The following is a 25,791-nucleotide window of genomic DNA, read 5'->3' on the forward strand; positions in this document are numbered from 1 at the left end:
GATGCTCTTCCTATAGGAATCGTTATCCTCCTTGCTAACCCTGAAATGGCAACATCCACCCCTCAGGTTCTGAGTGGACAGCTCTATATCTGATGCTCTGAGAGGATAAAGCACATTTGATGCCACGACAGAGCCAGTTTCCAGTGTGGGATGCACCACTCATTGCTGATCTTTTCTTTGACATGACGGAGGACATCAAAGCACTGTGGGGCTCTATAAGAGGATAAGTTCCCTGACAGATTATTGCTGCAGCTCCAGAATACTTGCTATTTTTGCTAAGAGCACTGGCAAGTCCTCCTCTTTAAAAATGCAGAATTTGATCTTTTTAGATTAGGGATCCAGAATGATCTGATCGATCCTCCACAACCTCCCTTTTTTTCGCCCTCACCCTCTGTTTACTCTTACTCATCTCTATTACTCTACTGATAGTCGTCATCCATCTTGGGTAGGGCATCACATACTGGTCAGAGTCTGGCTGGGCTGATATTCTTTAAGTGGTATTTAGTAGCCAGTGCGTTGTTATTTCCAGTCTATGAACGGGTGCATGCTTTGTGTTCCCTTCATTGCTTTCTCTCTCCCTGCGCTTTAAGTTTGGAAGAAACAGTCCAAAAATTTGAGTAAATCTGAACTGTAGTTTCTAGAATGAGCAGGTGGGGGCACATTCCTAGAGGAATAGGAAGAGAAAGTTGAAAATTAGGTCCTGCCCCTAGTGATAGCTGGAGAAGATTCCATTCCAAAATGTCAATGTACAACAATGAGAGGGGGCCCATTTGCAATGTGAACTGGACTTGGTCAGTGGGATTATATGACCTCCTTTACTTTGTTCTCCCTTCTCCACTCAGGAGGAGCCTGGAAGATGGTTCAGCTCTTTAGTCCCTATTCTCCCCTTCTTTCTCCTTAGAGAACTTGAGGGTTCTGATCTGACCAGGTTTGGTGAGAGTCTGCAGGCAGTGCAACAACTGGCTAGGAGTCTTTGAGTCCCTTGAGCATTTTCCAGAGTAGTTGGTATGCTTCATTCTAAAGGAGCAGCCAGAAAAACTGGATCATCTTTTCCTCTCTGCTCCCATACCATTCTGGGACTAGTTCTCAGGGTTACTACTCCTGAGCACTCCCTGCAATTTCCTGGCTTTCTGTTCACTGATAAGAGAGAGAATCTTCTCATGGAGAAGCCTCTGCTGCTGAGAGAGCTCTTTCTGCCTCCTGGAGAGAGAGAGAGGGAGGGAAGGGCTTTTGGTCCCATATTGGCTTGAGCTGCTTATCGTGCTAGAGGGTGATGCTTGCCAAGGTTTGAGGACAGCTCCTGCTATGTTCTCTCAGACCACTGTCGCTCCTTAATGTTGGGCTGAAATTGCACGTGACCTCTCCCTCCATCCCTTATCTTGGAGCTACTGCCCTGGAGGGGGACTGCTGAGTTCAAGGGATATTCATCTGGCTAGATACTCCTGCATCCTCTCCTACAAACTCTTGTGTGGGGAGGGGAGTGGAAAGTGGGTTTCTTTATGGATCGTTCTACCATATCAGGACTCCCCGAGAGAAGACTCTTCCCCTTACTCAGACTTTCTGAATCCGAGGCTTTTCTGTTCTTCAGGCAGAAAGATCTCTCAGCACTACGCTGAGTTGGAGCCTGGCAACAATTGACGGCTGAGATGACTAAAACCTTATGTGTGAGGGTATGACAACATCAAAAGTCTTAGTGTCTCCACTCGCTGGTTGGAAAAAACTACCTTAACCATTTGGACTGGTATAGAAGATCAAAGACAGTCAGTTTGCCTGCTCACCAAGAATATCTCATGCAGCTACAGAAACTTAGAAGATGGGCATTGTAAACAAGGTATCTAGAGTATTTTTTTTAAAGATATAAAAGTAATTTTGAAGAGTCTGATTATTCAGGTCTATAAAATAAATATATATTTGATCTAAATCTTACCTTTTGCAGAAATTCCCTTATCTTGTCAGCATCTTTGCCAGCATAAATGTGCCACAAAGCCCCAGGTAATTCACTTGAGTCTTTCAATCTTTTCCTTAAAAGATCATCCAAATCTTCTTCTTCAAACTTCTTTAATACTCCTAAGAATTGACAAATATATTCACAAACCAGGCATTGGAAAGCTGAAATATTCTCCTTTTCTTTTTAAATTTCCTGTGGCAGACTGACTACATAATGAGACTATTACATTTTCCAAAATACTACAGAAAACCCTCAGAAGCTATTTTTATTCATATATTTTTGTAATTAGAAAATTAACAGAATACAAATGATGTAAACACTTTTAAAATAATTTATACTCAGATTTGAACCTAATTTAACATTGTTAAAATTTGACTGAAAGAGTTATATTTGAAATAAGAGAACATTTCTGTCATCAAAATATTTAAAATTCAGTCTTGGGGAACCAACAAAAGCTATTTTGGGCCCATTCTTCTGCAGCAGTGAGTCAAGAATCTCTTATCTATTTCTAGAGCTATGCTGATATTAATATTGGTGCATATACAAGTAAATAAAGCAAAATTAAAGAGTCTGCTTATTTTAGCTCCACTAACCAGGAAAAAGAAATCAATGTTTGGCTATTATAAAAGGAACAAACTGAGATGGGGAGAGGAAATAAAACTATTTATGGAGTACTTTACAGCATAGCATAAGTAGTAAATCTTATAAACACGATTAGCATACACCACTTCAAACTCTCTGGCCCAGAATGTAGTAGTTTAACCCTAAACTCAACATAGTAAACACTGTAGGGAAATTCAGAGTGATCCTGAGGTGTTAGAGCTGACAGTGCTTCATAAAGAAATTCTTCATCCTGCTGCCCATTTGCTTTGCCATCACCAGTAGTTAGGTACATTAAATATGTAGGTAATGGTAGAAAAGAAGAGAAATAGTATGAAAAAGTGTATTTCTAAGCCACGGTACATTTAGGTGAAAGAATTCACTGTGTATAAAGTACCTCTGTCAGCTATAAGCATGAATTTAAGGTAATGTTTCATTTATACATTATAAATGTTTTAAAACAGTGAATTAAACTGTGTGTAAATTTTAAATATGCATGTTGAAATACTTAACCAAACCTTTACGTTACTTGCTATTCAATCTATTTCCATATAATACAAATCAAATTTATTTACCTGATTTTGAGAGTACTCCATTTCCTTTTGCTATGCCAACATAGACAAGGATGTTCACTACATCAGAAACTTCAATATGGAGATTTGTAGTTCCTATATCATGATTTTTAGCAGCAGCCACACCTATATTACAAGGTAAGAGTCTCAGTAGGGTTTTGATTTATTGCAGAACATATTTATCTTCATATTCATACTTGTAAAAGTAACTTCAGTTCAGAACAGGGCACAGGACTGGAAATAAAACCTTGGGTTTGTTCCCAGCCCTGCTAATGAATGGGTATTTGACCTTAGACAAGTCACCATGAGTGTTTTCCCATTTTTTACATATAATGCTTACCTACCTTTGTGATACACTTTTAGATCTATGGATGAAAAATTCTACATAGTACAAAGTAGAATTGTTATTGAAGATCACTCAGAAGGTTAGACAATTTTTGTGTGTGTACAGAGATGCTATACTTTCCCTTAAAAATTCTGGTTTATGAATTTAGGATGTATTTTCCACAATCTCTGTAAAAAAAAAATCTTCAAAAGTGTTACTTCAAACAAAGTTCTTTTAATGTTGCTGGTTCCAGGCAATTGTCCCTATGTAATAAGTCTGTCAAAACAAAACTAATTTTCACCAGAATAATCAAAGCCACTTGCTGATAATGATTTTCCTTAAAAATTTAAACTTTGTACTCCCAGACATTTCACTATTAAAATACTTAATTAAAAAAACTGCAGCTCTCTCCCCCACTCTTATTCTTGCAATAAATAGCTATACTTCTGTTCCTCAAAAGTAAAAAAAAAAATCTTAAGCAGGGAAGAAAATTATAAAATTTCAGTCCAAAAGGTGAAAAATGTGTAGTTAAAACACAAGTATCTGAAATCAAGGTTTTGGAACAAAAAGTCTTACAAAAATTTGAAACAGGAGTGTCACTAATGTTTCACCTGTAACACTCAAACACACCTTTTGATTGCTACCTGTAATACATATTTCAACAGAGACTGAAAATCTTTTTTAATCAAAGCCTTCATGGAATAAGTCATAACTTACCCTCTCGTAATATTAATATAATTTGCAAAATGACGATCAGAATAAATTCATTTTCAAGAGAATAGAAATTTTCTTACCAAAACTATCCCTTCTTCTAGCTGTCTCCCCCACAACTATGGATGTTTGGCCTGCTTCCCTCCTCTTTGCAGCTCATGGAGGCAGATCAACATTTTGGTGCCATGTACAGTGACCATGCCCCCTCTGCTTCCATTGCTGCCAGATGACTTATTCCAAAGCTGTAAAACTTGCACAACATTATTATTAACAAATACGCCTGAAGTAATGAAATAACTATGTACATTAGACAAAGAAAAAAGATTTCATGGTGATGATTCGATTTTTGGCTTATGAGCCATCTAGGGTGGGGAGCATTGTTGGAGATGCTGCTAGAAGAACGGAAATTATCAGTAAGAAATTTTCCGTTCTGCAGCCCAGCATCTCCCACAATTCTGGACATCTGGGAAGTAGTGAGCAGAGAACAGATATAGGGAAGGTTATGAAAAAGTTGAGCAGGGAAGGAAAGAAGAAAATACCTTCCTCCCCTCATTTTTTGTAAACTTGCTCAAAAAGCTACATTATTTCTGGGCCACTGCCTGCAGCACCTTCCTGCCAAAGGAGGCCTCAGCGGAGGACAGAAAGTCCATCTCACCTTCATAAAGCACTATGTTAGCTGTAGACCAAGGGCTGCTTTGCAAATTTCCCAAGTGGATGCACTTGCTTGTTCTGCCCGTGAAGTACTAGGGAATCTCCTGAAGTGTGCCTGGATCCCTTCTGCAACAGGAACCTTTGATGCTTTGTAGGCTTCCACAATGCACAGTCTAATCCAACTAGCAATGGAGGACATGGAATCTCTGAGTCCTTGGCATTTTGGATGGAGGGACATAGAGCCCAATCTTCTTGTGATTCTATATGCCTAAGATAGGTGTCAGCAGAGCTTTGAAAATGTAAGGTGTGCCTTTTAAATTGGATGCTGTGGTTTTAGACAGAACTAAGAAAGCACAACTTCTTGGGAAGTGTGGAAGGAGGAATGTATCTTAGGAAGAAAGGATTCTGATGTCCTGAGCTCTACCTCGTCCTCATGGAACACACAGTAGGCTCTTGTACAGAAAAGGCTGCCAGCTCTGTTACTCACTTGCTGAATGTGACAGCTATTAGGAAATAAGTCTTAATGGATAAATAAAATGGAGACATCGAAGTCAAAGGTTCAAAGGGATGGCTTTTCAAAGCCCTCAACAATAGAGGTAGGTCCCATTTTGGAAATGGCAGCTTGACCACCAGTCTGGCTAACTGGACTGCTCGAAGGAATCTGGCTATCTGGAGGTTGTTTGCCATGGATCCTGAGAACAGCACACTGTTAAGAACAGACACCTGAAGTGCAATGGTACTGGGCTGAAGACCACTATCTCCTTGGAGAAAATGCAAAATAGCTGGAATTTCTGGATTGCTGGGATTTGCACTGTGCTCTTGGCACCAGTTAAATCTGGACCAGAGAGAGGAGTATGCTTTTAGTGTCAATACTCTCCTAAATGAAAGCAATGTCTTAATGGCTCTGGAGGACAGACCCAGACCTTCTAGAGCTTCCCTCTTAATAGCCAGGCTGTTAGGTGAAGCCGCTCCAGGAACAGAAGAAGAAGAGGACTTTGTGAGAGAATGTCCAGTCTCCATGGAAGCTGGAGCAGAGGCTCCAGTTTCAGCTCTAACAGGTCTGAAAACCAATGTCTCCTCAGCCAATGTAGTGTTATCAGTATTACCACTGCCTATTCCTGTTTTATTTTCTGAACCACCTTCCCCAGTAGTGGAAAGGATAGAAATACGTAGAATAGGCCCTGCAGCCAACTATGGGATAAGGCATCTGTCTCCCATGGATCTGGAGTCTGTCTCCCTGGTGAAGTATTACAGCCTCTTCAAGTTCATATAATTAATAAATGGGTCAGTTGAGTGGAGGCCAAACAGCTGAACTGTGAGTTCAAAGACCTCCTGATTCAGGGACCACTTGGAGTTGTTGACCATGCACCTGCTGCGCTAGCCTGCCTTTCAGTTCAGATCCTCTTTTGTGGAATGCTCTGAAGGAAAGGAGAAATTGCTCCATCCACCTCATTATTTCCACTGCTTCCATGTGTAGCACCAGGCTCCTTTTCCCCCCTTGGTTGTTTAAATATGCAACTGCAGTCATGCTATCTGACTGAATCAGGACATGGTTCTCCTCTACAGTGGTATGGAATCACTGCAGAAACAGCTTGACCACTCTCAGCTCTAGATTTATGTCATGATCCCTTTCTTTGGGGCTCCAGAGACCCTGAGCTGTTTGGGTCTCCAAGTGTGCTTCCCAACTCTCCAGGCTGGCGTTGACTGGAAAGCAGAAGGGCATGCCTTTGTGGAAAATGCCCTGATCTGACATCCATTGTAGGGAGTTGAGCACCTGTATCAGAATCCATTCATGATATTTCATGTGTTCCTGGGATTGGTCCCACACCTTTAGGATGAAGGCTTGAAGGCATCTGATGCATGACTGTGGCCATGGAGTGATCCAACACACACTAGGAGGCCTAGCTGTTCAAGGCACTGTTCTATGATAGGCCTCCCATGTCTCTGGAGCAGATAAGATCCTGGATTTTCTGGAACCTTTCTAATGAGGGTAGAGCTTTCCTACCAAGGTGCCTATTTCCACCCCCTAGGTGAGTAATTCTGATAGATGGAATCAAGGAGCTTTTCTCAACATTGGTAATGAAACTGTGAGCCTGTAGGAGACACAACATCTGAACATGGCTCTCTGAGCTGCTGATTCTGATCAGGATGTCATCCAAGTGAGCTCCCTGCGAGCTGCATCTGGCTATGATCACCATCGTTGTAAAAAACCTGAGGGGCGAGGACAGACCGAACAGGAGGGCTGGGTACTGATAATGTTTTTTGACGTAGGCAAACCTCAGAAGTCTGTGGTGGCATGGGCTGATGGGGTATGGAGAAAGGCATCTCCTAGATCCACTGAAGTCAGGAAGTCCCCCTGCAACAGGGATGACACTGTACAGGCCAGAGTCTCCTTGTTCTCTTCATCCACTTGCTGAGCTTTGTGAGGTCCAGAACGGCTCTGACACCCCTGTGCAAAATGAAAAAGATGGAACAGAACCCAGAGAACCTTTTTTTCTGAGGGAACACTCCCTGTCACTCCCATATCTGAAAGATGAGATGCTTCGTTCTGGATCAAATTGTGCTTTAAGGGGTTGTTGGAAATGGGAGACCAGATGAAGAGTGGATGGGGTGAAGCCTGTACCTTGAGGGAGTATCCTCGTTCATTTGTCTGTGGTCAGTGTAAACCATTCCTCCAGGAAATGGGAAATTTTGCCTCCTGGTTTCAGTTCTGAGCAGAGGCCTATATGCAATCTTTGTCAAAGTGGATTTGTGTGTGTGTGTGTGTGTGCGTGGGGGGGGGGGGGGGGTGTAAGGGGGTGCTGAGAGCCCTCTGGATTTCCCCCAAAACTCTATTCCGCTGTTTTCCTTTGGGGAATCTGTTGTCCATTTGCTGGTAACTCTATGATGACAAAGGCTGAAAGGAGCACCTTTGTCTGAAGGCTAGTCTATATTCTTTTCTGAAAGCACTTAGCAGTGAAAGGAACAGACAAGTTTAGATTTTTCAGCATTGTAGCCACTATCTTATCCAGCTTTTTTTTTAAAAGGAGGGAACCTGTGAACTTGGCCGAGCACAGGACGTGCTTAGAGTGGGTATTCACTTTCCAGGTTGGAGCCATAAGTGGCATCTTGCTACTGACATAGAAGCCATGGCAGAAGAGGATTTTGCAGAAACAATTTACACTGAAGCTTACTTTTAGGAATCTGTTCAGGTTGAATTTGATTCATGGAGACAATCTTACTGTATAATCTGGAATTTCTCTGGGGGGAAAAAACCTCTATTTTTTCTCAGTCCTGTTTGGATTCAGACCCCGACAACTCACCTTCCTCAGTGGAGAAAGGAGAAGAGGAGGAAGAAGAAGAGTCAGAAGGCTTGTACCTCCTGGATTTTCTGTTTTTTCAGCTCTTTTTGGGTGCTGGGGGGGGTATAGAAGCTCTGCTAAGGCTTTGGTGAAGCCTTTTGCACCTAAAGCCCTCTTGATAGATCTATCTCTGAATTCTCCCCCGTTGGGTCCCATTCCGGGGCGGATGGAGGGGGGAGAGAAGAGGGGAGGGAAACACGGATGACGGGGATGGACACATTGTCAGAGACCTCCTGGTCAAATTGGGAGAGAGGGAGACTGATTAGGAGCCCTGCTTTCTTTCTTAAGGACCCACTTAAGACTTGGGGGGAAATGAGGAGGGGGAAATTATTGACCTGCAAGCCTCCCTTCTTTGCTCTCCAGGCTCCCTCAGGTCTTACCCTGAATCAACTGGCTGGGGTCCTCCTCACCTTTGGAGCCTCTCCCTGTTCCACACTGGCATTCCCAGTCCATTTTTCCCATCATGGAGTCACACCTGCTTTGGTGGGAAGGAGACCCCAGATACCTGTCCAACTCACAGTCCCAGGATGTCATGGAGTGAGTGTCAGCTATCTGGGCACAACTCATGGTCTACTGAGCCTGGGAAGGCTGCCTCATAAATAGAGTGCAGCTTGGATTTGACCCAGGGCTTTCTTGGCTGCTCTGCCATGCCTGCATAGGGGCAGAGGAGCCCGCAGGGAGATGCTGCAGTGGAGGCTCAGGGTGGGTTAAACCACCCAAGTTTTAACCAATCCAGGGAGGAGGAGAAAGCTGAAAAAGAGAAAACTGCTCACTACGGCCAGAAAAACTGGATAAAAAATTAAAAACTAGACAAATGAGAGTGGGAGCAATCAACCTGCTAGTTGCCTGCTGCTGCAGAGACAGAGAATTTGGCAGCGAGAACAGAGGGAGCATGGCCAGAGCGCTAAAACGTTGATTTGCCTCCTTGAGCTGCACAATAGAGGGGAGCAGCCCAGACGGCCAGAACTGTGGGAGACACTGGACTGTAGAAGGAGCAGAAGGACTGAGGGAAGCAAAGTCTGTTCTAAACAGATTTTTTGAGTCTTCAACATACAATAAATATAGACGCAGAAAATTTAAGAGACTTCCGAGTTTATTAATACATGAAACCGATAAAATAAATATTACTCTGTGAAGAGTATCCATAGCTGTATTAGACAAGATACAAAATAAAAAATAAAATGAGTAAGGAATACCTCATGCTTCAGGGCATAAACCAATCATTAACTGACAGAGATTAGAAGCAATTTCTTTTATGATCTATCCATAATTGAACACTAAACGACAACTGCACCTTCCTCTAAACCATCACATGATGGCCATGGTCAGAGATGGAATACTTGATTAAAGGGACCACAGGCCTGAAAGAATATGGTAATTCATGTATTGCTATGGTATTAATAATTACTTACCGTACGCACTGCATAATCTGGGTCCCAAATCTGGACGTACAAAAAACCCTGGTAAATGGGAAGCCAGGTTCAATTTTCCTTCTGGATTACAATATTCTGGCAATGGTAAACTTTTCAATAAGTCTTCATACCTAGTGAATAAAAGGAAGAACGTAATTGGACGCGTCTGATTTCTGAGCAAGGAATAAAATCATCATCATGAATTTATTAATTTTACATAAAGAAATACCTTGCAGGCATCATAGCCTTGAAATCTTCACCAGAAGGCCAGTCTTTCAGTTTTAGTACAACTGTTTCCCCACTTTTTATTTTTTGTCGTTCTGTAAACACACAAATTGTTCAAAACTACACATATTGTAGGTGTTTTATTTATACTGAACCAGAAGATACAAGTGAACTTTAACTGCTCTATTCTGATCTCAGATATACAAGTGCATATTGTACCATATCTTGTAAAATTAGTACATGTGCTAAACTAATTTTACAAGCTCCAAGACAATATACATTTCAATAGACGAGCTCAAAAGTGGACATTTAATTTGCTTTAAAATTCATACAATGATACAGAAAATATGATGATATATACTGTATCTTTGTCATCCTGCAAATGTATATAATGCAAAGCCTCAGTACTCTCTAAACGGATTGGCTACATTTTTTTGTTTGAATTTAAACATTTTCAAAATCTCAAAATCTATGGTTAGGGAGTATCCTTTGTTTGCAGTTTACAGCATATGTGACTATTGTATTTATAATTATTGGAATAATATATTTGAAATAACATACTTGCAATTTCTTCAAAACCATCCCAGAATTCCTTGACATTGGTGTTTGAAATAATGCTGTCTTTGCAGTTCAGGAGATCGGCTTTGTGGTCTCCAAAATCCAGGCTGATTGACTCTGCCTTCCACAAGTTGATGTTCATTTTCTTGTGCACTCCAGACACTAATACCAGCTTTAAAATAAATAAAGGAAATGTTAATAGACTAATACAAACTGCATTTCAAGAGAGTGCTTTTTTCAATTAAACAAGAGTACATAAATACATTCTAGTCTTGGAATGAAGTCTTGGCCCCCTGAAGTCAATGGCAAAATTGCCATTAACTTCAAAACAGTCAAGATTTCATTCGGAATTTTTCTGTTACCTAATCTTCAACACAATTTCTGGGGATCCTTCTTATTTATTAGTAGTAATTACAGACTTCAAATCAGATATCTACACTGACGCTGAAAGACCTGTATTTGTGAAGTGCCTTGAAAAGTTCTGGGCACAATAATAAAATCTATTAAAAATATACCTTTCAACATGGAGAAAGGTCCGATATCTGCCACATAAACATTCTGCTAATTAACTCCTCAAAAGTTCAGATATCTGAGCAGTCAGATAGTCAACAGTGAGACAGAACAAGCATAAGACTAACAATTCATGTTCAGTAATAAAAGGTTCAATCTATTTAAAATGTATAAAACTCTTTGGGTATAGTGTTACACTTTCATTTATCTTCTGCACACATCACGATTCTTCTTGTGTAAACTGTGTGTTGTAAACCATTGTTAGAGAACATTTTTCTTTAGTATCAGTGTAGATACAACAGAACTTCAAAGATACGAACACAAGAGCTACAGACTGACAGGTCAACCGCACACTATGTGGAATTGGAAGTAAGCGATCAGGCAGCAGCAGAGGAGCATCTCAGTTTTAAAGGGCACCAGACTGCACCCCGCATGCACTGAGGCAGCCCAAGCTTTGCCCATGGCTGCTCTCCTGAGTCCGTGTTTTGTTCAGCGTTACGAGTATTTGTTTTCATTCCCAAGGTGTTTGTAAATCTGAGGTATTGTATTCAATACCTGTATTTGATTCAAAAGCTGTAATTACTAATGAACTGAGAAAAAACACAATACTGATGAGCTGAAGACTATTTCTAAAGTTTTTTCTTACACAATTCATGCTTCTAAGCATATGTATTTATATTTCCTGTTTATACAACTTTACAAGTTAGTAAGTGTGGCAGACCAGTGGGACAAACTGTACCAAAAGGAACAGAATACTTACATTTGTCAAATAATCTATCAAATAAATTTGTCTGGTCTTTAATAGTTAGAAATTTTCCCCAGTGCCTGGGTAGTGTTGATGCTTACTTCCCCTAGATTTAGAGCTTTTATTTTATGTGAGTTTTCAATATCTAGAATTTAAGTTTCCATTTAAATAAAAATTACATTTCTAGCGTTTTACTGTTGAGAAAAAAACATTCCAAACATGAACACGAGTATTTCTGTCCAAAATCATATCTATGCACTTTTTTTTTTTTTTTTTAAATCCACACAATCTCACTTTCTAATCTCAATCAGTCCCGTTTATTTTCTTTCCCCCACCCCAGTTTCTTCTGTAATTGCAAATGCCTGTTAGTAACATATATAGTTAGGGTGGCTAATTTAATTCCATCTTCTATTATTACTATAATTAGGAAGAGTAGCTTGTTTAATATGCTGTTTCTCTCCCACTGCACCTACTGCCAAGTAAAATCTGATTTTTCTTCCTATTATCTAATTTTAGGGAGAATATTAAATGGAAAAACAAATTAATATTGTAACTTTGGATCATTTTTAACCCATATCTCTCTACTTGTGTAAATAAGGAGAAAGAAGCGTAGAATTTCTTGAGTTATCCAAGATCATTTGAACAGTCTGCATCACTTGATCCAAATCAAGTATGAATATATTTTATAATCTTCGTGGAAAAAACCCCCTCAAGTAATTATGTTTTTATTTTCAACTCTACTTTCAGTACATATATATTCTGTATTTGCCAAGGCTGAACAAAGATGTGCATTCAGACTTCTTTCAGTTGTCTATATCCTTAGATGTTAAATTAATTTATTTCTAATGCCCTATTTTTACAAAAAAAAAAACCTACCAATCTTGGGAGGTTAAGTTCTAAAGTCTAAAGGTCATGTTATTAAATTAGGAAGAGTTTGTTTTGCTGGTGGAGGGAAAAAGAACTGCTGATGGTGAAATAATATGATGAAAATACATGTTCACTTTACTGACTAAATAGATTTTTTTGCATTTTACTCCTGTTAGCACTGCTGACCAAATACAATTGAAAGTTTGAATTACCATAATTTCACTTGTAAACTGAGCAGAATGAATCTGAAACTCTCAGACATATAAGCATGGAATCTTACACCTAGAATCACTTTTCAGAACAGAACCGTACTTCGATTCCTACCTTCCCTTGTTTCCAGCACTCTTTAAAGAGCTTCCAGTTGCTGCTATTTTTATGATCTCTGAGCCACAAAATGTGCTTATCACAGATCCATGAATGTGGAATATCGCTGTAGAATTTACCGCAATCATCCAGAATAGACTTTTGACCATCTTTTGACTCATCCTTCAGTTCAGATTTTACATTTATCTTTGATGCTCTATTTGGTGGAATCTTGTTTTCTACAACTGAAGCAATTATGTCATCAAGAATATTTGGCATAGTCCTTCCACCTTTGCCACCCTTGTAGAAAAACAAAAATATTTTAATAGGTAATTTCAGATCTACCTTCTTCAACAGAATGTCAAAAACATTAAATATAAATAAATACTATATACTAATAAACTGCATCTATAGAAAAGTTTACTGAAATAATCATCTGGAATCAGAGAACTGCAGTTAAAATGACAACGAATATATTCAACTCTCTTTAAATGACTAAGTCAATGTTTTATCTAAATCAGTGTCCAAATTATTTACAATATGCATCAATCATCACTAAACATGCATGTTACCTTTCTTTCAGGGAAGCTTTAGTTATGTTTACTTACATATTTCATTATAAATTAACATCCTAAGCAAGTGTCATTAGGCTGTCCTAATTAAAATGTACCAAAGCAAGTTGTGTGAATTATCAAAACTGCATGCATTCTGGTAATACACTCACTGTTGCTCCTGTAGAGTAAACTGGAGCAAAAGCAATGCCAGCATCTGTAGAGCCCAGACGCAGTTTGCCAGCTGTCGTAGTCAGTAAGTCTCGTAAGGTTGAGCCCTGCTCGTTGTTCTGGGACACAGGAGGAGATGTTTTACAGTTTAGAGACTCTGAACTGTCTTGGTCTCTCTCTTCTTTAGTATGTTTTCCAGGAGGGCATTCTTTATTTTCTAAAATAAATTTTTTTTTTTTTAATTTACATGATTATGTCATGATGCAGAAATACAAATACCACCAGAATCCTGCATTTTATAGCGGTAGCAATATACTGTAGCACTAGTGCTTTATTCACCTGAAAACACATCAGAGGATGAATTAGATCCTTCAAAATGCAGTCAAACAGTGTACCATGAAAAGGCCTTCCTCAACATCTCAGACATGTAGCTGAGTATGCACCTGTCACAAATGAGAGATGCTATAGCTAAGAGAGGCTGGGAAACACTAACACATTACATATGCATTCCACTAGTGGCTTTTCTGTTATATTCAACAGATAATTAATTAGTAACCAATTCTGATGCCACCAGAAGGTGGCACTGAGTTTATAAGATTAGGGAATATGACATTTTCATTATTTATGACACAAATCAAACACAATGTGGAATTTTTTTCTAGTAAATTCAACACAAATTGCTGGAGCATCCAAAACCACGCACTTAACATAAGCATGTCTAATATTTACCTTTCTTTTCCTCTCTGGCCTTTTGCTCTGCTAGATCAGCTAACCAATGCAGTGGTGACTGGGATTCTGGTGGAGTTAACTTGCTGTCTGTGCTTACATCACTCCCTGGACTTGTGTTGCCATTTGTCTCACACTTTTGAGGGGTATTCAGCTGCTGAGACTCAGCCATGCACAGAGAAATTTTATTACTGTGATTAAGGACATTCTGTAGAACCTACAGAGTAGAAACATTTTATTTTTAAATATAGTACTTTGTTTTAATGTATGCAAAAAACAGTAACTATAGTAATTTGCCAATATATTAATTACACAGAATATAATTATATAACATTCATGAAAAAGTTGATTTATGGATATTATTCAAATATTTAAAAAATCAACAAATATCAACATGCCTGAACATCGAACTCCGTAACATAAATACGTTATAGACTCACCTGAGAGACACCATTCATTGCAGGGAATTTCCCAGTTTGCATGTTCTGTTTGCTGGTACATTGACAATGGGATTTAATCTCAAATTTCTCTCTCAGACTGTGCATTGCATCTAGAAGATCTGTCAGAACTATAAGATAAAGTAGGAATAAGGAAAACCATTAATAGTTCTTTCATAAACAATGTAAAGTTATTCCATGATCCTTTTTACAAAAGTGCGGTGATGTTATAAAAAACAGTTACTAACCTTTTGTAACTGTTGTTCTTTGAGATGTGTTGCTCATGTCCATTCCATATTAGGTATAAGTGTATCGCATGCACAGTTACTGGAGATTTTTCCCCTGGTGGTACCTGTAGGGTCAGCTCTAGCGCTGGTATCAGAGGCGCCTCCGGCTGGGTAGGAGCATGGTCATGGAATGGACACAAGCAATACATCTTGAAGAACAACAGTTACGAAAGGTTAGTAACCATTTTTTCTTATTTGCGTGCTTGCTCGTGTCCATTCCATGTTTGGTGCCTCTCAACCAGTATCTTCTGAGGTGGGCTCGGAGTTCATGGACGTGCTGATTGTAACAGCGCTCTCCTGAAACAGGCATCAACCTAGGCTTGCTGAGTGATAGCGCAGTGGGACACAAATGTATGAACCGATGACCAAGTCACAGCTCTGCAGATGTCCTGGATTGGTACCTGAGCAAGGAAAAATGCTGAAGCTTGGGCTGTAATGGAATGGGCTGTCATGATGGTTGGAGTTGTGATGTTTGCCTGCTTGTAGCATACCTTGATACAGGTGGTTATCCAGGATGAGATTCTTTAGGATGACATGGGTAGTCCTTTCACCCTTTTGGCTATCGCTACAAAGAGCTGTGTGGGCTTGTGGAAGGGCTTAGTTCTCTCAGTGTAAAAGGCGAGGGCTCTCCCAATGTCTGAAGTATGGAGCCTCCGTTTTTCAGCAGACTTGTGAGATTTTGGAAAGAAAACCGGTAAGAGGATGTCTTGGCTGGTATGAAACTGAGACACCAACCTTTGGTAGGAAAGCCAGATGGGGTCATAACTGGACTTGTCCATAAAGCACGCTATATAGGGCAGTTCCAACATGAGGCCCTTGATCTCAAAGATCCTTCTAGCTGAAATGATCGAGACCAAGAAGGCAACCTTCCATGAGAGAAGAAGTAGGGAGCACAACGCTAATGGCTTGAAAGGAGGCCTGGTGAGTTTAGACAGGACCAGGTTCAAGTCCCATGGTGGAGTGGGCTGTCAGATTTGAGGATAGAGTCTTTTCTGCCCTTTAAGAAACCTGACTGTCATCTTGTGAGAGAACATTGATCTCCCATTCATTGGTGGGTGGAAGGCTAAGATGGCTGCCAAGTGCACTTCTGTAGATAACAGTGCCAAGCCCTGCTGCTTTACGTGGAGCAGGTAGTCCAGTATGGTCTGCAATGAAGACTGAGATGAGGAGAGATTTCGTTCAGAAGTCCAACATGTGAAATGTTTCCACTTAGCTAAGTAGGTCGCTCTGGTGGAAGGCTTTCTACTACCTAGCAAGACATGTCGAACTTGTTCCGAGCAGGCCTGCTCTTTGGGGTTTAACCATGCAGCAACTATGCCATCAGGTGCAGGGAGGCGAGGTTCAGGTGAAGTAAACTACTATGGTCCTCTAAATCAGATCTGGGCCGAGTGGAGTGTGAGGGGTTCTGCTATCGAAAAGTCTAGCAGCATGCCGAACCAATGATGAAGAGGGATGGGGATGGAGAGTGGGAGGGAGGGGTGGATAAAAATGGAAGGGTATACCCGACTGTCAACGTGCTGAGGACCCAATGGTCTGATGTTACAGCAGCCCAGGCATGGTTGAAGGGTGACAAGACAGTCCAACAATAAAGGGTGAGAGGAGACTGAGGCGGAGACAGTTGCAGTGTAGACTAGTACAGCGCCTTTGGATGCACCTTCAAAAAACCTGTTTGGGGCCACCCAGATATCTTTGAGCCTCTGAGTGGGAGGCAGAGGGAGGCGGGAATGGTGCCGCCATTTGTAACCTGTGTCCTTTCTCTTGTAGGGTTTGTGTCTTGGAGGCCCTGAAAATCGCAGGGATTGCTGTGGTCTGAAGTGCTTCCTGGAGGCTGAAGGCAGGTACAGGCCCAGGGAGCAAAGGGTGGTCCTTGAGTACTTCAGCCTGTGCAGCCTGGTGTCAGTCTTCTTGGAGAAGAGGGCAGAGCCCTCAAATGGGAGGTTCTCGATGGACTGCTGGACCTCGTGAGGAAGACCAGAGGACTAAAGCCAGGAGCAGCGTCTCATAGTGACCATGGAGGCCACTGTTTGGGCTGCTTAGTCTGCAACATCCAGAGCCACTTGCAAGGAGATCCTGACCGCGCTCTTACCCTCCTCCAGGAGGGCCACAAACTCCTGCTTAGACTCCTGGCACAGGGTGTCTTTGAATTTGTTCAGGGAGTCCCACAGATTGAAATCGTATCGTGCTAAGAACACCTGCTGGTTGGCGATACAAAGCTGAAAGCTACTCATAGAATAAACTTTCTGCTGAAAAGGTCCAGGTTTTTTTGCGTCTTTTTGCTTAGGGGTAGCGCTTGCCTGACCCTGCCTGTCTCTCTCGTTTGCCACAGCTACCACCAGGGAACCCGGGGGAGGATGAGAGAACAAATAATAGAATCCCTTTGCTGGGACATAATATTTCTTCTCTGCCCTTTTTGATGTAGGGGCCAGAGAAGAAGGTGTCTGCCACAAGACCTTGGCTGGACCCTTTACTGCCTCATTAATAGGCAGGGCTACCTTGGCTGGACTTGCTCCAGCCAAGACGTCTATGAGACTGTGCGAGATCTCCCTGAGCTCCTCCACTTCCAGGCCCAAGTCTGAGAAGACCTGCTTCAATAGGTAATGCACGGTGGAATCGATGACGCTGACATGGGTCCCGGGGTAGCGGAGTAGCTCAGCACAGGTCTTGCTCCCTCTGCCTGCTTTATCCTTTCCCTGAGCTGGCGAGCACCCTCTGTCAGTTCGCTGCTTTTTGTGCCTCTTCCTCTACATCGAGGATGGTGAATGGTGCCGGGAAGAGATTGGTGCCAGTGGCGCACTCTGCACTGATGCCGATGTGCTTGGAGAGGAATCAGCATGGCAGGGCTCTGAGGCGAGTCTGAGGGCGGCTTCCATCAGGATAGCCTTCAGTCTTATCTCCCATTCTTTCCTTGTGTGCTGTTTGAATCCCTGACAGATATGGCACTTGTCTCTTCCATGAGACTCTCCCAGTCACTTCAAGAAGTCAGAATGTGTGTCACTCATTGGCATGTGGTTTCCACAGGAGGTACAGGGTTTGAAACCCAGGTACTGGAGCATGCCTGGCCCCTGGGGCAAGAAGTCCCTCAATGATAGGGACCTAACACTAACTATACACACTACTATATACACAATTATATTTGACTATATACACTAAAAACTATTAAGAAAACAATGGAATAGATCAAGTATCCACTAAGGAAGAAGTCTTACCGGAGCAAGAGAGCAGATGTTTCAGCAACCATCATGGGCGGTAAGAAGGAACTGAAAGGGTGGGGGGCTGGCAGTGTCCCTTATACCAGTGCATATGCATGCGGCTCTAGAGGGCACTAGAGCCAGCCCTATGAGTGCCACTAGGGGAAAAATCTCCAGCAACCATGCACACAGCATGCACACCTAACATGGAATGGACATGAACAAACACTGAAAAAAGAACTATTTATATTCCATTCCAAAAGCTCTAAAGATTCTTAAGCCCTCACAAATCAGGAAACAACAAAATTATGATTGTCCATTTAGCCTTAATTCTGCCTCTTTCTGCACAAGCTTTAAGATACAGTCTTTAATTATATATTCACATGCTCATTTTCCGCAGGATCCCCACTTGGTTCTGTGTGGATGTTGTGCAGCACACAGTACGTGAGCCAGTTGTTCATTATTCCATTTTATCCTCATTGTTCAATGAGTACATTCCTCAGTTACTGTGCACACCAATGAAAATGCCCAATTACTTGAGACACTAGTCTTGACAAAAAAAAAATGGTATGTGATCTCATAATTTAAAATACTACACTATAATGGATGTGCATAAGGGGACAGAACTGAGGATATGTAGAGTGTCTTAATGCTGGCATTTTCTGAGATGAGTGATTCACTTGGCAATTTAAATATTTTTAACCCAGTTTTTGCATGGCATTTGTGTGTTTGAGAATTAGAAATCAAAATTTGTTAGGGCGTTCAAACAACCTTCACTTTTCCCTGAAGTAATACAATTTTATGGTTGTTGCATGGTATTTATTATCTGTTTGTCGTCCCATTTAGAATGATCTTACTTAAACTGTTTAAAGACACAACTGATTTTTAATTTTTTCCCCTCATGGCATCACTAGAGGGCACAGTTAAGGTTATTCAGGTGCCCTAATTGTATTTCCATAACTAAATGCTTGGATTTCTTTTTAAGTTAAACCCTGAATTTTTGGGATTTACAATTTTTTGGGGAGGATAATTACAACATTCTTGTAGCACTTTTTACTTTAAATTATTCATTCATACTTTCACCCTAAACTGCACCTCAACAGTTTCTGAGAATTTTCTATTTTTAAAAAATGTTATTAATTTCACTTGTGAATAATAAACAAGAATTCCAAAGAGAATGTTACCATGTAATGTTTCTAAGATTGGAAGGCATATAATACCAACACAAAATATATTTTTTTTAATTTTAACTTTTAGGGACAGATTTACTGGGACACACTGGCTGCTTTAGGCCACTCTGGAGCAGCACAAAGCAGGCAAAGTTCTCCCCCCAACCCTCTACAATTTCCTGCACACTCATCCATCAGTTCTCACCACCATCCTGCCCTCCATGTTCCTCTGCACCTCTCCCAACTGTTCTCCCTACTTACATTCCTTGCTGAGGATATCCTGTGCAATAGTAGTTTTGAAAAGTAATATCAGAAATTACCAGAACTTCTATTTAAAATTAATGTGGTCTTTGCACACAGCAAGAAATGATGAAAAATTTGTTTTTATGTGATCTTACCAGAGCCTGGAATAATCTGAGTGGGCATCAAATGCTTGTGATCATGAGGCTGTCCTTTCACACATTTCATCCAAGCATATAATTCTTTATCTGTAAAATTATAACATTACCAGTTATTTTATTTCACTTGTGGCTTTATTACTTAAAATCATATAATTCACAGATATTTCCAATCCATGATTTAGAAACCTCTACATCTACATTCCTCTGAGGTTCTATACCAGTATCTTGTATAACAAACCTTTTATTTGCAACAATCAGAATGGAGTTTTAATAAAAATAGAAGCAAAGACAGTAGCATTCATAACATACATAGATCCTTGTCTAATAAAATTAGAGTTTCAAAACTTATTCATTTTATTATATTTAGACTGGCTATTTTTGCATGAGTAAACATCCATCATACAGCTGCCATTTAGACAATTAAAGTTATCTCACTGAATAATTCCTAACATAGTATAGAAAGATGAATAGAGAACACTTGTATTGTCAAAATCTCTTCTGTTACAGTAGAACATAGAGGCCCTACTGATAGGGGCCCCTTTTAGCTAGGCACTGTACAAACACACAATAAGACAAAGACAAAGGGTGGAAGAAGAAACAGAAGCCAAGGCAGTAAAGTGACTTGCACCTGACCTGCTGTGTTATCCTGGGCAGAGTTGGGAATAGAGACCAAACCTCCTGACTCCCAGCCCTGTATTCCATTTACTGGACCATGCTGCCTATCTTTAATGAATGCAATCTTCAAATCTATTTGCCAGTTTTACTCAGCTGTAGCAATGTGTGTTGCATGCCCCCAATAGGTAGGCTAAGAGACATATTCAGCACATTTAAAGCATATTTTCCTTACATTATTAAATTTATAATGCACCAAATACCTCTCTTATCCTGGATATTAGAAACATTCAGCACAGGGGGCTGTGCTAAGCAGTTTACAAAACTGGGGCTTATTCCTGATCATAGTACAGTATCCAAATATTATGCGTAAACTGCCTGAGAGCAAAGTTAAAAATATCACTAACCCATCACTTTCATTTTATATATCCATATGTAGGAAGACAGCTTCATAATTGTGTATTTTCATAGTCTTTAATTTTGCACACATTTAATAGATATTGTACAACAGAAGAATCACTCATAGTTGTAAGTTGCAGAACTATTAAATGCTGAAGCAGTGTTTTCAAAAAATAAAATGCTGACAGACATAGCACATTTTGGACAATTGTAAAAATAAAATGTACATTTGGTTACATAGGCTGCAGACCATGCTTTGCTCCCAGAGCCAGGAATAAAACTCAGGAATCCTGATCCCTAACATCTAATATCACCTCACAAATAGTTGCATAACCGCCTGGCACACTGTGTCATGTCTCCCTTTACAAGAGCGTCCACATAAAAGACAACTGCCTGCTTCAATCACAAATTACTCGGATAATTAAATCAGAAGAGGTCTGAGCTATGCAACTGACTGTTGTGGGTTCAAACCCTACTACTCACTTATGTAAGGAGGAAAATTATACACACACACACACCTCTTAAATAACGGGGAATAACGGCCATTGTTTAAATAATTTTTATCATAAAACATAGTACTTAGAAGTGAATTTGGATGTTGTGTTAATACTTGACTTCTTGTTTTATTTTTAGAGTTTGTATTTTGATTAATGGGAGGTCAAGAAATGCATGGGCCATAGAGACTGAACTACCAGTTACTCCTGGAGGAAATTCTCCCTCCATAACTAGACCTAGGCACATTGTGAAAGTACTATGTACACAGGAAACTTGTCTTCCTGCTGTCCAGTGGATAAAACATGACTTCGCTCATAAGGGCTCTCCAGCCAACTAGTTATACGCAAGTCATTTGCAAAAATGCAACTGAACTAATTAAATAATTTGCATGCAATATCACAATACTTGGCAGTTGTGCTTGATGGTGTTAAGAAAGGCCTAAGAAATGGTGACGGAATGGACTTTTCTCTGTGCAGTGAAATTAGTTATTTAAGTCTGGGATTTTTTTTTTTTAAACACTATACATTTAAATCTCTGACATTCCTGGCAAGGCTGCCCAAAACCAACATTCAGCAACTGTAAAAACAAACACTGGTTCCATGAAAAGTAATGTAATATGAAGTGGTCTAATTTGGACAAAAGCGTGTGTTGCTGAAAGTTCTTGGTGGTGCCAGGGCATAGGTACAGTACATAAGCAGCAGACCATGCATCACCAAACATTAAACTAGAGAGAGAAGCCAGCATACTTCTATTTTAGCATATATTGAAAAATGATGCGATAACCAGTGATTAAAATTACCCTCTGCTAACAAGACTGAAAAGAAGCCTGCTGCTGTATATTGCTTTCAAAACTTTGAGACTTTTCCTAAACTTTTCCTGGCTGTTTAATACGTGTGTTTTTAAAACCTCTGACTGTTTGCATATGATTTACCCAACATCCGTTTCTAACAATTCACAAAGGCCCAAGCCAAGTCAGACAATTTGCACATACACAGGGGCCTGGACAGCTAAGAAGGGCCTGTGAGGAGCATCAGCATAATAAATGCTTTTGGAGTTCAAAGACACCTACAGTAATTCATTATGAAGAGGAGCAATGCCCCCTGACTCTCCTTGATGGTCTTCTTTTGGGGGGCTGAGGGTGGGGTGTTTATTAATACACACTCAGGAGTTTATAAACAAACATTTATAGTATCTGAAGCACTGATTCTAGCCAGTTAAGCACTACAGATGTACAAGAAAATCCTTTTAAACTCTTAGGAGAAAAATACATAATTTTCTCTACTTAAATTCTGAAAGAAATCTCAGATTAGGAAACTTATTAGCAAAAATATTGGGAACAACTAATATATGTGCATATGTGCTTCAGTAACTACAAGTAATCTTTTCCCTCCCTCTTCTCTAACCCACATTCTCTATCATAATTCGTCACTTAGAGTACAAGCTCTTTGGAGAAAAGAACACATCTTTATCAGTCTAGAAAGTACCAGGACCATTTATGAATAAATGAACAACCATCATCACCACTGTCCTTGTTCTTTTGCGTAAAATACTCACCAAAGTTAGTAAATAGATCTACATTCTTGAAACAATAATATTGGAATAATTATTGGAAAAATAATATACTACAGATAAAATATCAAAAGTTATACCACAGCAATGGCCCATCAGTAAGCATAAAAAGCTATCAAAAGCATCATCAATGCTATGACATTATTCAGTGAAGTACTGCAATATATATTGGTACTTGAAGTAATATCATTCAGAATGGCAGCATATCAGTTTAGACAGATCAGGAAACTACACAGCCAACCTACCTGCTGTTTTCCAAACATAGCTGTTTTCAGAGATACCTAAACCTTACTACACCAGATTCACCTGTAACAGTCACTACTACTTCCCTTTCACTAGTAGAAGTGATATGGACTTTGATGAAGAACTTTGGAAGCATCTTATTACCACGGCAGAAGAGGAGGACCTCTCACCCTGCATCAAGGGACTGAGTGGAAGCAAGTTTTTCAGTACTTATTGCCATTAAAGACTTATTGTTTTACAGTAATTCTGATTTTATTAATTTTTAAATGATATTCTGATAAGTAAAAATAAATGTGGGTGTGACAAATGTAGAGATGCTCTATTATTAATAAATATTGTATCTGGAACTGTCACTAGTTTGGTATTTCACCCAGGGTCTGTATGGGTAGCAGACTTAGCAGTCTATCTGTCCATCTTGGGAAAGGAGGAGGAATCCCTTTCTAATAGTTGCTTAACAAGCTTCCTCTTAAGGGTCTTTAAGAAACAATGCCAGAGGCAGTTGCCTTAATGGCTCTAGGTTAATCTCCTTGGGAACACCTAAACCAGTTGTGACCATGATGGGTAAGTATAAGAACTTTGCTTTCTAAGGTCTACATTAGAAATGCTACAGTGGAACAGCTGCTGCACTGCAGCAGTGTAGACACTACAGCTTGTAACAAAGTTTATGATCAGATGAGATTAAACTAAGTATGAGAGCAGGCTGTTTGTTCTAAAATCCTTTTATTCTCTAATGATTTGTTCCAACTACATTATCTGATTATTTGAATAGCATGGGGGGATATGGATTTTATTTAGATAATTGAGAGGGCAGGAACAGCAGCGCAGGGAGCCCTCTGCAGCTCTGTAGTCATGGCCCCAATCATTCACTCCCCATAACAGCAGGGCTGCAAAGGGCTCACTGTGTTGCTGCTCTTGCTCTTTCCATTATTGAAGGCACAAGATCCAGGGGAAGGCTACAGTTCTAGTTGGGCAGAGACCTTCCCTGCACCTTGTGCCTGCTGGGACTGGGTGTCACTGACCCTGCGGCATGTAGATAGCCCTCTGTAGCTTTGCTGTCACTGCCCCCCTCACTCACTCCCCTGACAGCGGAACTGCAGAGGGCTCCCTGCGCTGCCACATGAGCCATTCAGCAGGAGTGTGGCCTCTCCCGCGGCCAGGGGACTCTGTTCTATTATTCATGCTGTGGGACAAAGGAGGGATTTGAATAATGTGAAGGTTCAGATAATAGGGTTTGGGGAAATCAGGAGAAGGCTGCTGGTTAATTTCACTAGTCACAGGTTCCCAAAGAGAGTGCTCAAATCAAGACAGGCCCTCATGGTATTAAGTGGTTAGTGTACATAGGTGGAGCACTGGGGGTCCCAGGATAAAAATGGAAGAACTGCAGGATTCCATCCTGGGATAGGTAAGGGCAAGAGGCCTAAAATCTGGGGGGATGTATTCAGAGAAAAGAAAAAGGATGGAGGGTCAGCTAGCTCCATAACTGACAATTGCTTTTTGGGAAGGCTGTGTTTTATGTATTGTCATGACAAAGGTGAGGAAGCTTTGAAAAATAGGAAAAAATTATGCTTTATGAAAAAAGAATAGTATTTATTGGTTACAGAAAGTCAGCGAACCTTCTGGATCAGCAATTCTAGAACATTTTAGAATAAACACAGAGAATGCTCTAGTTCATATAAAATTATAAACTGACCTCTAGAACTCTTCCTTTCCTTTGCCTTATAACAATCTAAACAGACCACAAACCCACATTTTTGGCAGACCCAGTGAATGTTAAACAATGTGGCTTCACATGCATCACACATCTCACGGACTCCTCTCACTGCTCTCTTCCAGGCAATTTTGGCTGAAATACAAGTAAACAGAAGTATCGAAATTTAAAGGCAAACATCTGTAAGCTGTAGCACAGAAATGAATATTCATCTAAAAATACCAACCATGATTTGCCTCTCAGAAGCAATTACAGAAAGAAAAAAATCCAAAAGTGATCTTATATAAATGAGTCTTCAATACTCACAGCTTTGATGGCATTATGAATATTATGCAGCAAAATTATCTGTGTTAAGTATCAATATTTATGCAAAATAAGAGACAAAAACAATGAAAAATACTAACTAGCAAATTTCTGTAGAAAATACAGAAATAATTATTCCCTGTTCAACAGGATGTGTGGTGTACACAGACAGACAGACTTTCTTAATGCATTCTTGTATTTCCATATGATACACTGTAGTGGCAATGCAAGTATTTAGCATGCAGCCACATTGAATATATGAAGGGATCAAATAGAGAAGCCTAAAAACTGAGCTATATTAAAAGGAGTCAATAATTCTTTAGAACAGAATTACAGAATAACACAAAGAATATTATGATTTCCTTACCATCTTTTTTCACCCAGGACATGGCTGTTTTCTCAGATGTTACTAGCTGACAAAATTTATCACCTATGATGTCTATAATGTATTTAGAAGTTTCTAGGTCCACTTCATCTTCTTCATAATTTTCATGTGTCCACAAACTCATTGCTTCATCATCATATTGTTCAGGAGAAGAGAAACCATCTATCCTAACCACTCCGTTTTTACTAAAAGACAACCTAAAAAATGAAAACAAATAGTTTAACTATACTTTGCACCCTAAGCTTTGTTTGCTGTTATTAAAAAACATTTTAACAAACATGTCTATTCGCAGACTGCATATATTGTGCAATGCTATTACAAAAAAATACTGACCAGGCAAATCAGGTTCAATCTTTGTAGTAGCAAACACATATAAACT

The 25,791-nt window shown here is 40.1% G+C and overlaps 1 protein-coding gene across 6 annotated transcripts in view; it reads right to left on the minus strand.

Annotated features, from left to right (window-relative positions):
• Positions 1-25,791, minus strand: part of JMJD1C (jumonji domain containing 1C) — a 306,160-nt gene that overhangs the window by 13,282 nt on the left and 267,087 nt on the right. For 3 of the 6 annotated variants that reach the window (XM_067552587.1, XM_067552589.1, XM_067552588.1), the window contains 12 exons: positions 25,395-25,609; positions 24,707-24,859; positions 19,696-19,785; positions 14,657-14,784; positions 14,220-14,433; positions 13,493-13,707; positions 12,790-13,068; positions 10,347-10,515; positions 9,790-9,880; positions 9,561-9,691; positions 3,124-3,246; positions 1,928-2,067 (listed from right to left, as the gene is read on the minus strand). In XM_067552587.1, the coding sequence (XP_067408688.1) occupies positions 1,928-2,067; positions 3,124-3,246; positions 9,561-9,691; positions 9,790-9,880; positions 10,347-10,515; positions 12,790-13,068; positions 13,493-13,707; positions 14,220-14,433; positions 14,657-14,784; positions 19,696-19,785; positions 24,707-24,859; positions 25,395-25,609 (1,948 nt within the window). Of the gene's footprint in view, positions 1-1,927; positions 2,068-3,123; positions 3,247-4,239; positions 9,692-9,789; positions 9,881-10,346; positions 10,516-12,789; positions 13,069-13,492; positions 13,708-13,829; positions 13,934-14,219; positions 14,434-14,656; positions 14,785-19,695; positions 19,786-24,706; positions 24,860-25,394; positions 25,610-25,791 lie in introns of those variants that run through there. The other 3 variants (XR_010920649.1, XR_010920650.1, XR_010920651.1) reach the window with 3 other exon arrangements.

Source organism: Emydura macquarii, unplaced genomic scaffold, assembly GCF_026122565.2.
Source record: "Emydura macquarii macquarii isolate MOO-44397 ecotype Brisbane River unplaced genomic scaffold, CSIRO-AGI_Emac_v2 contig_1390, whole genome shotgun sequence".
Taxonomy (NCBI): Eukaryota; Metazoa; Chordata; order Testudines; family Chelidae; genus Emydura; species Emydura macquarii.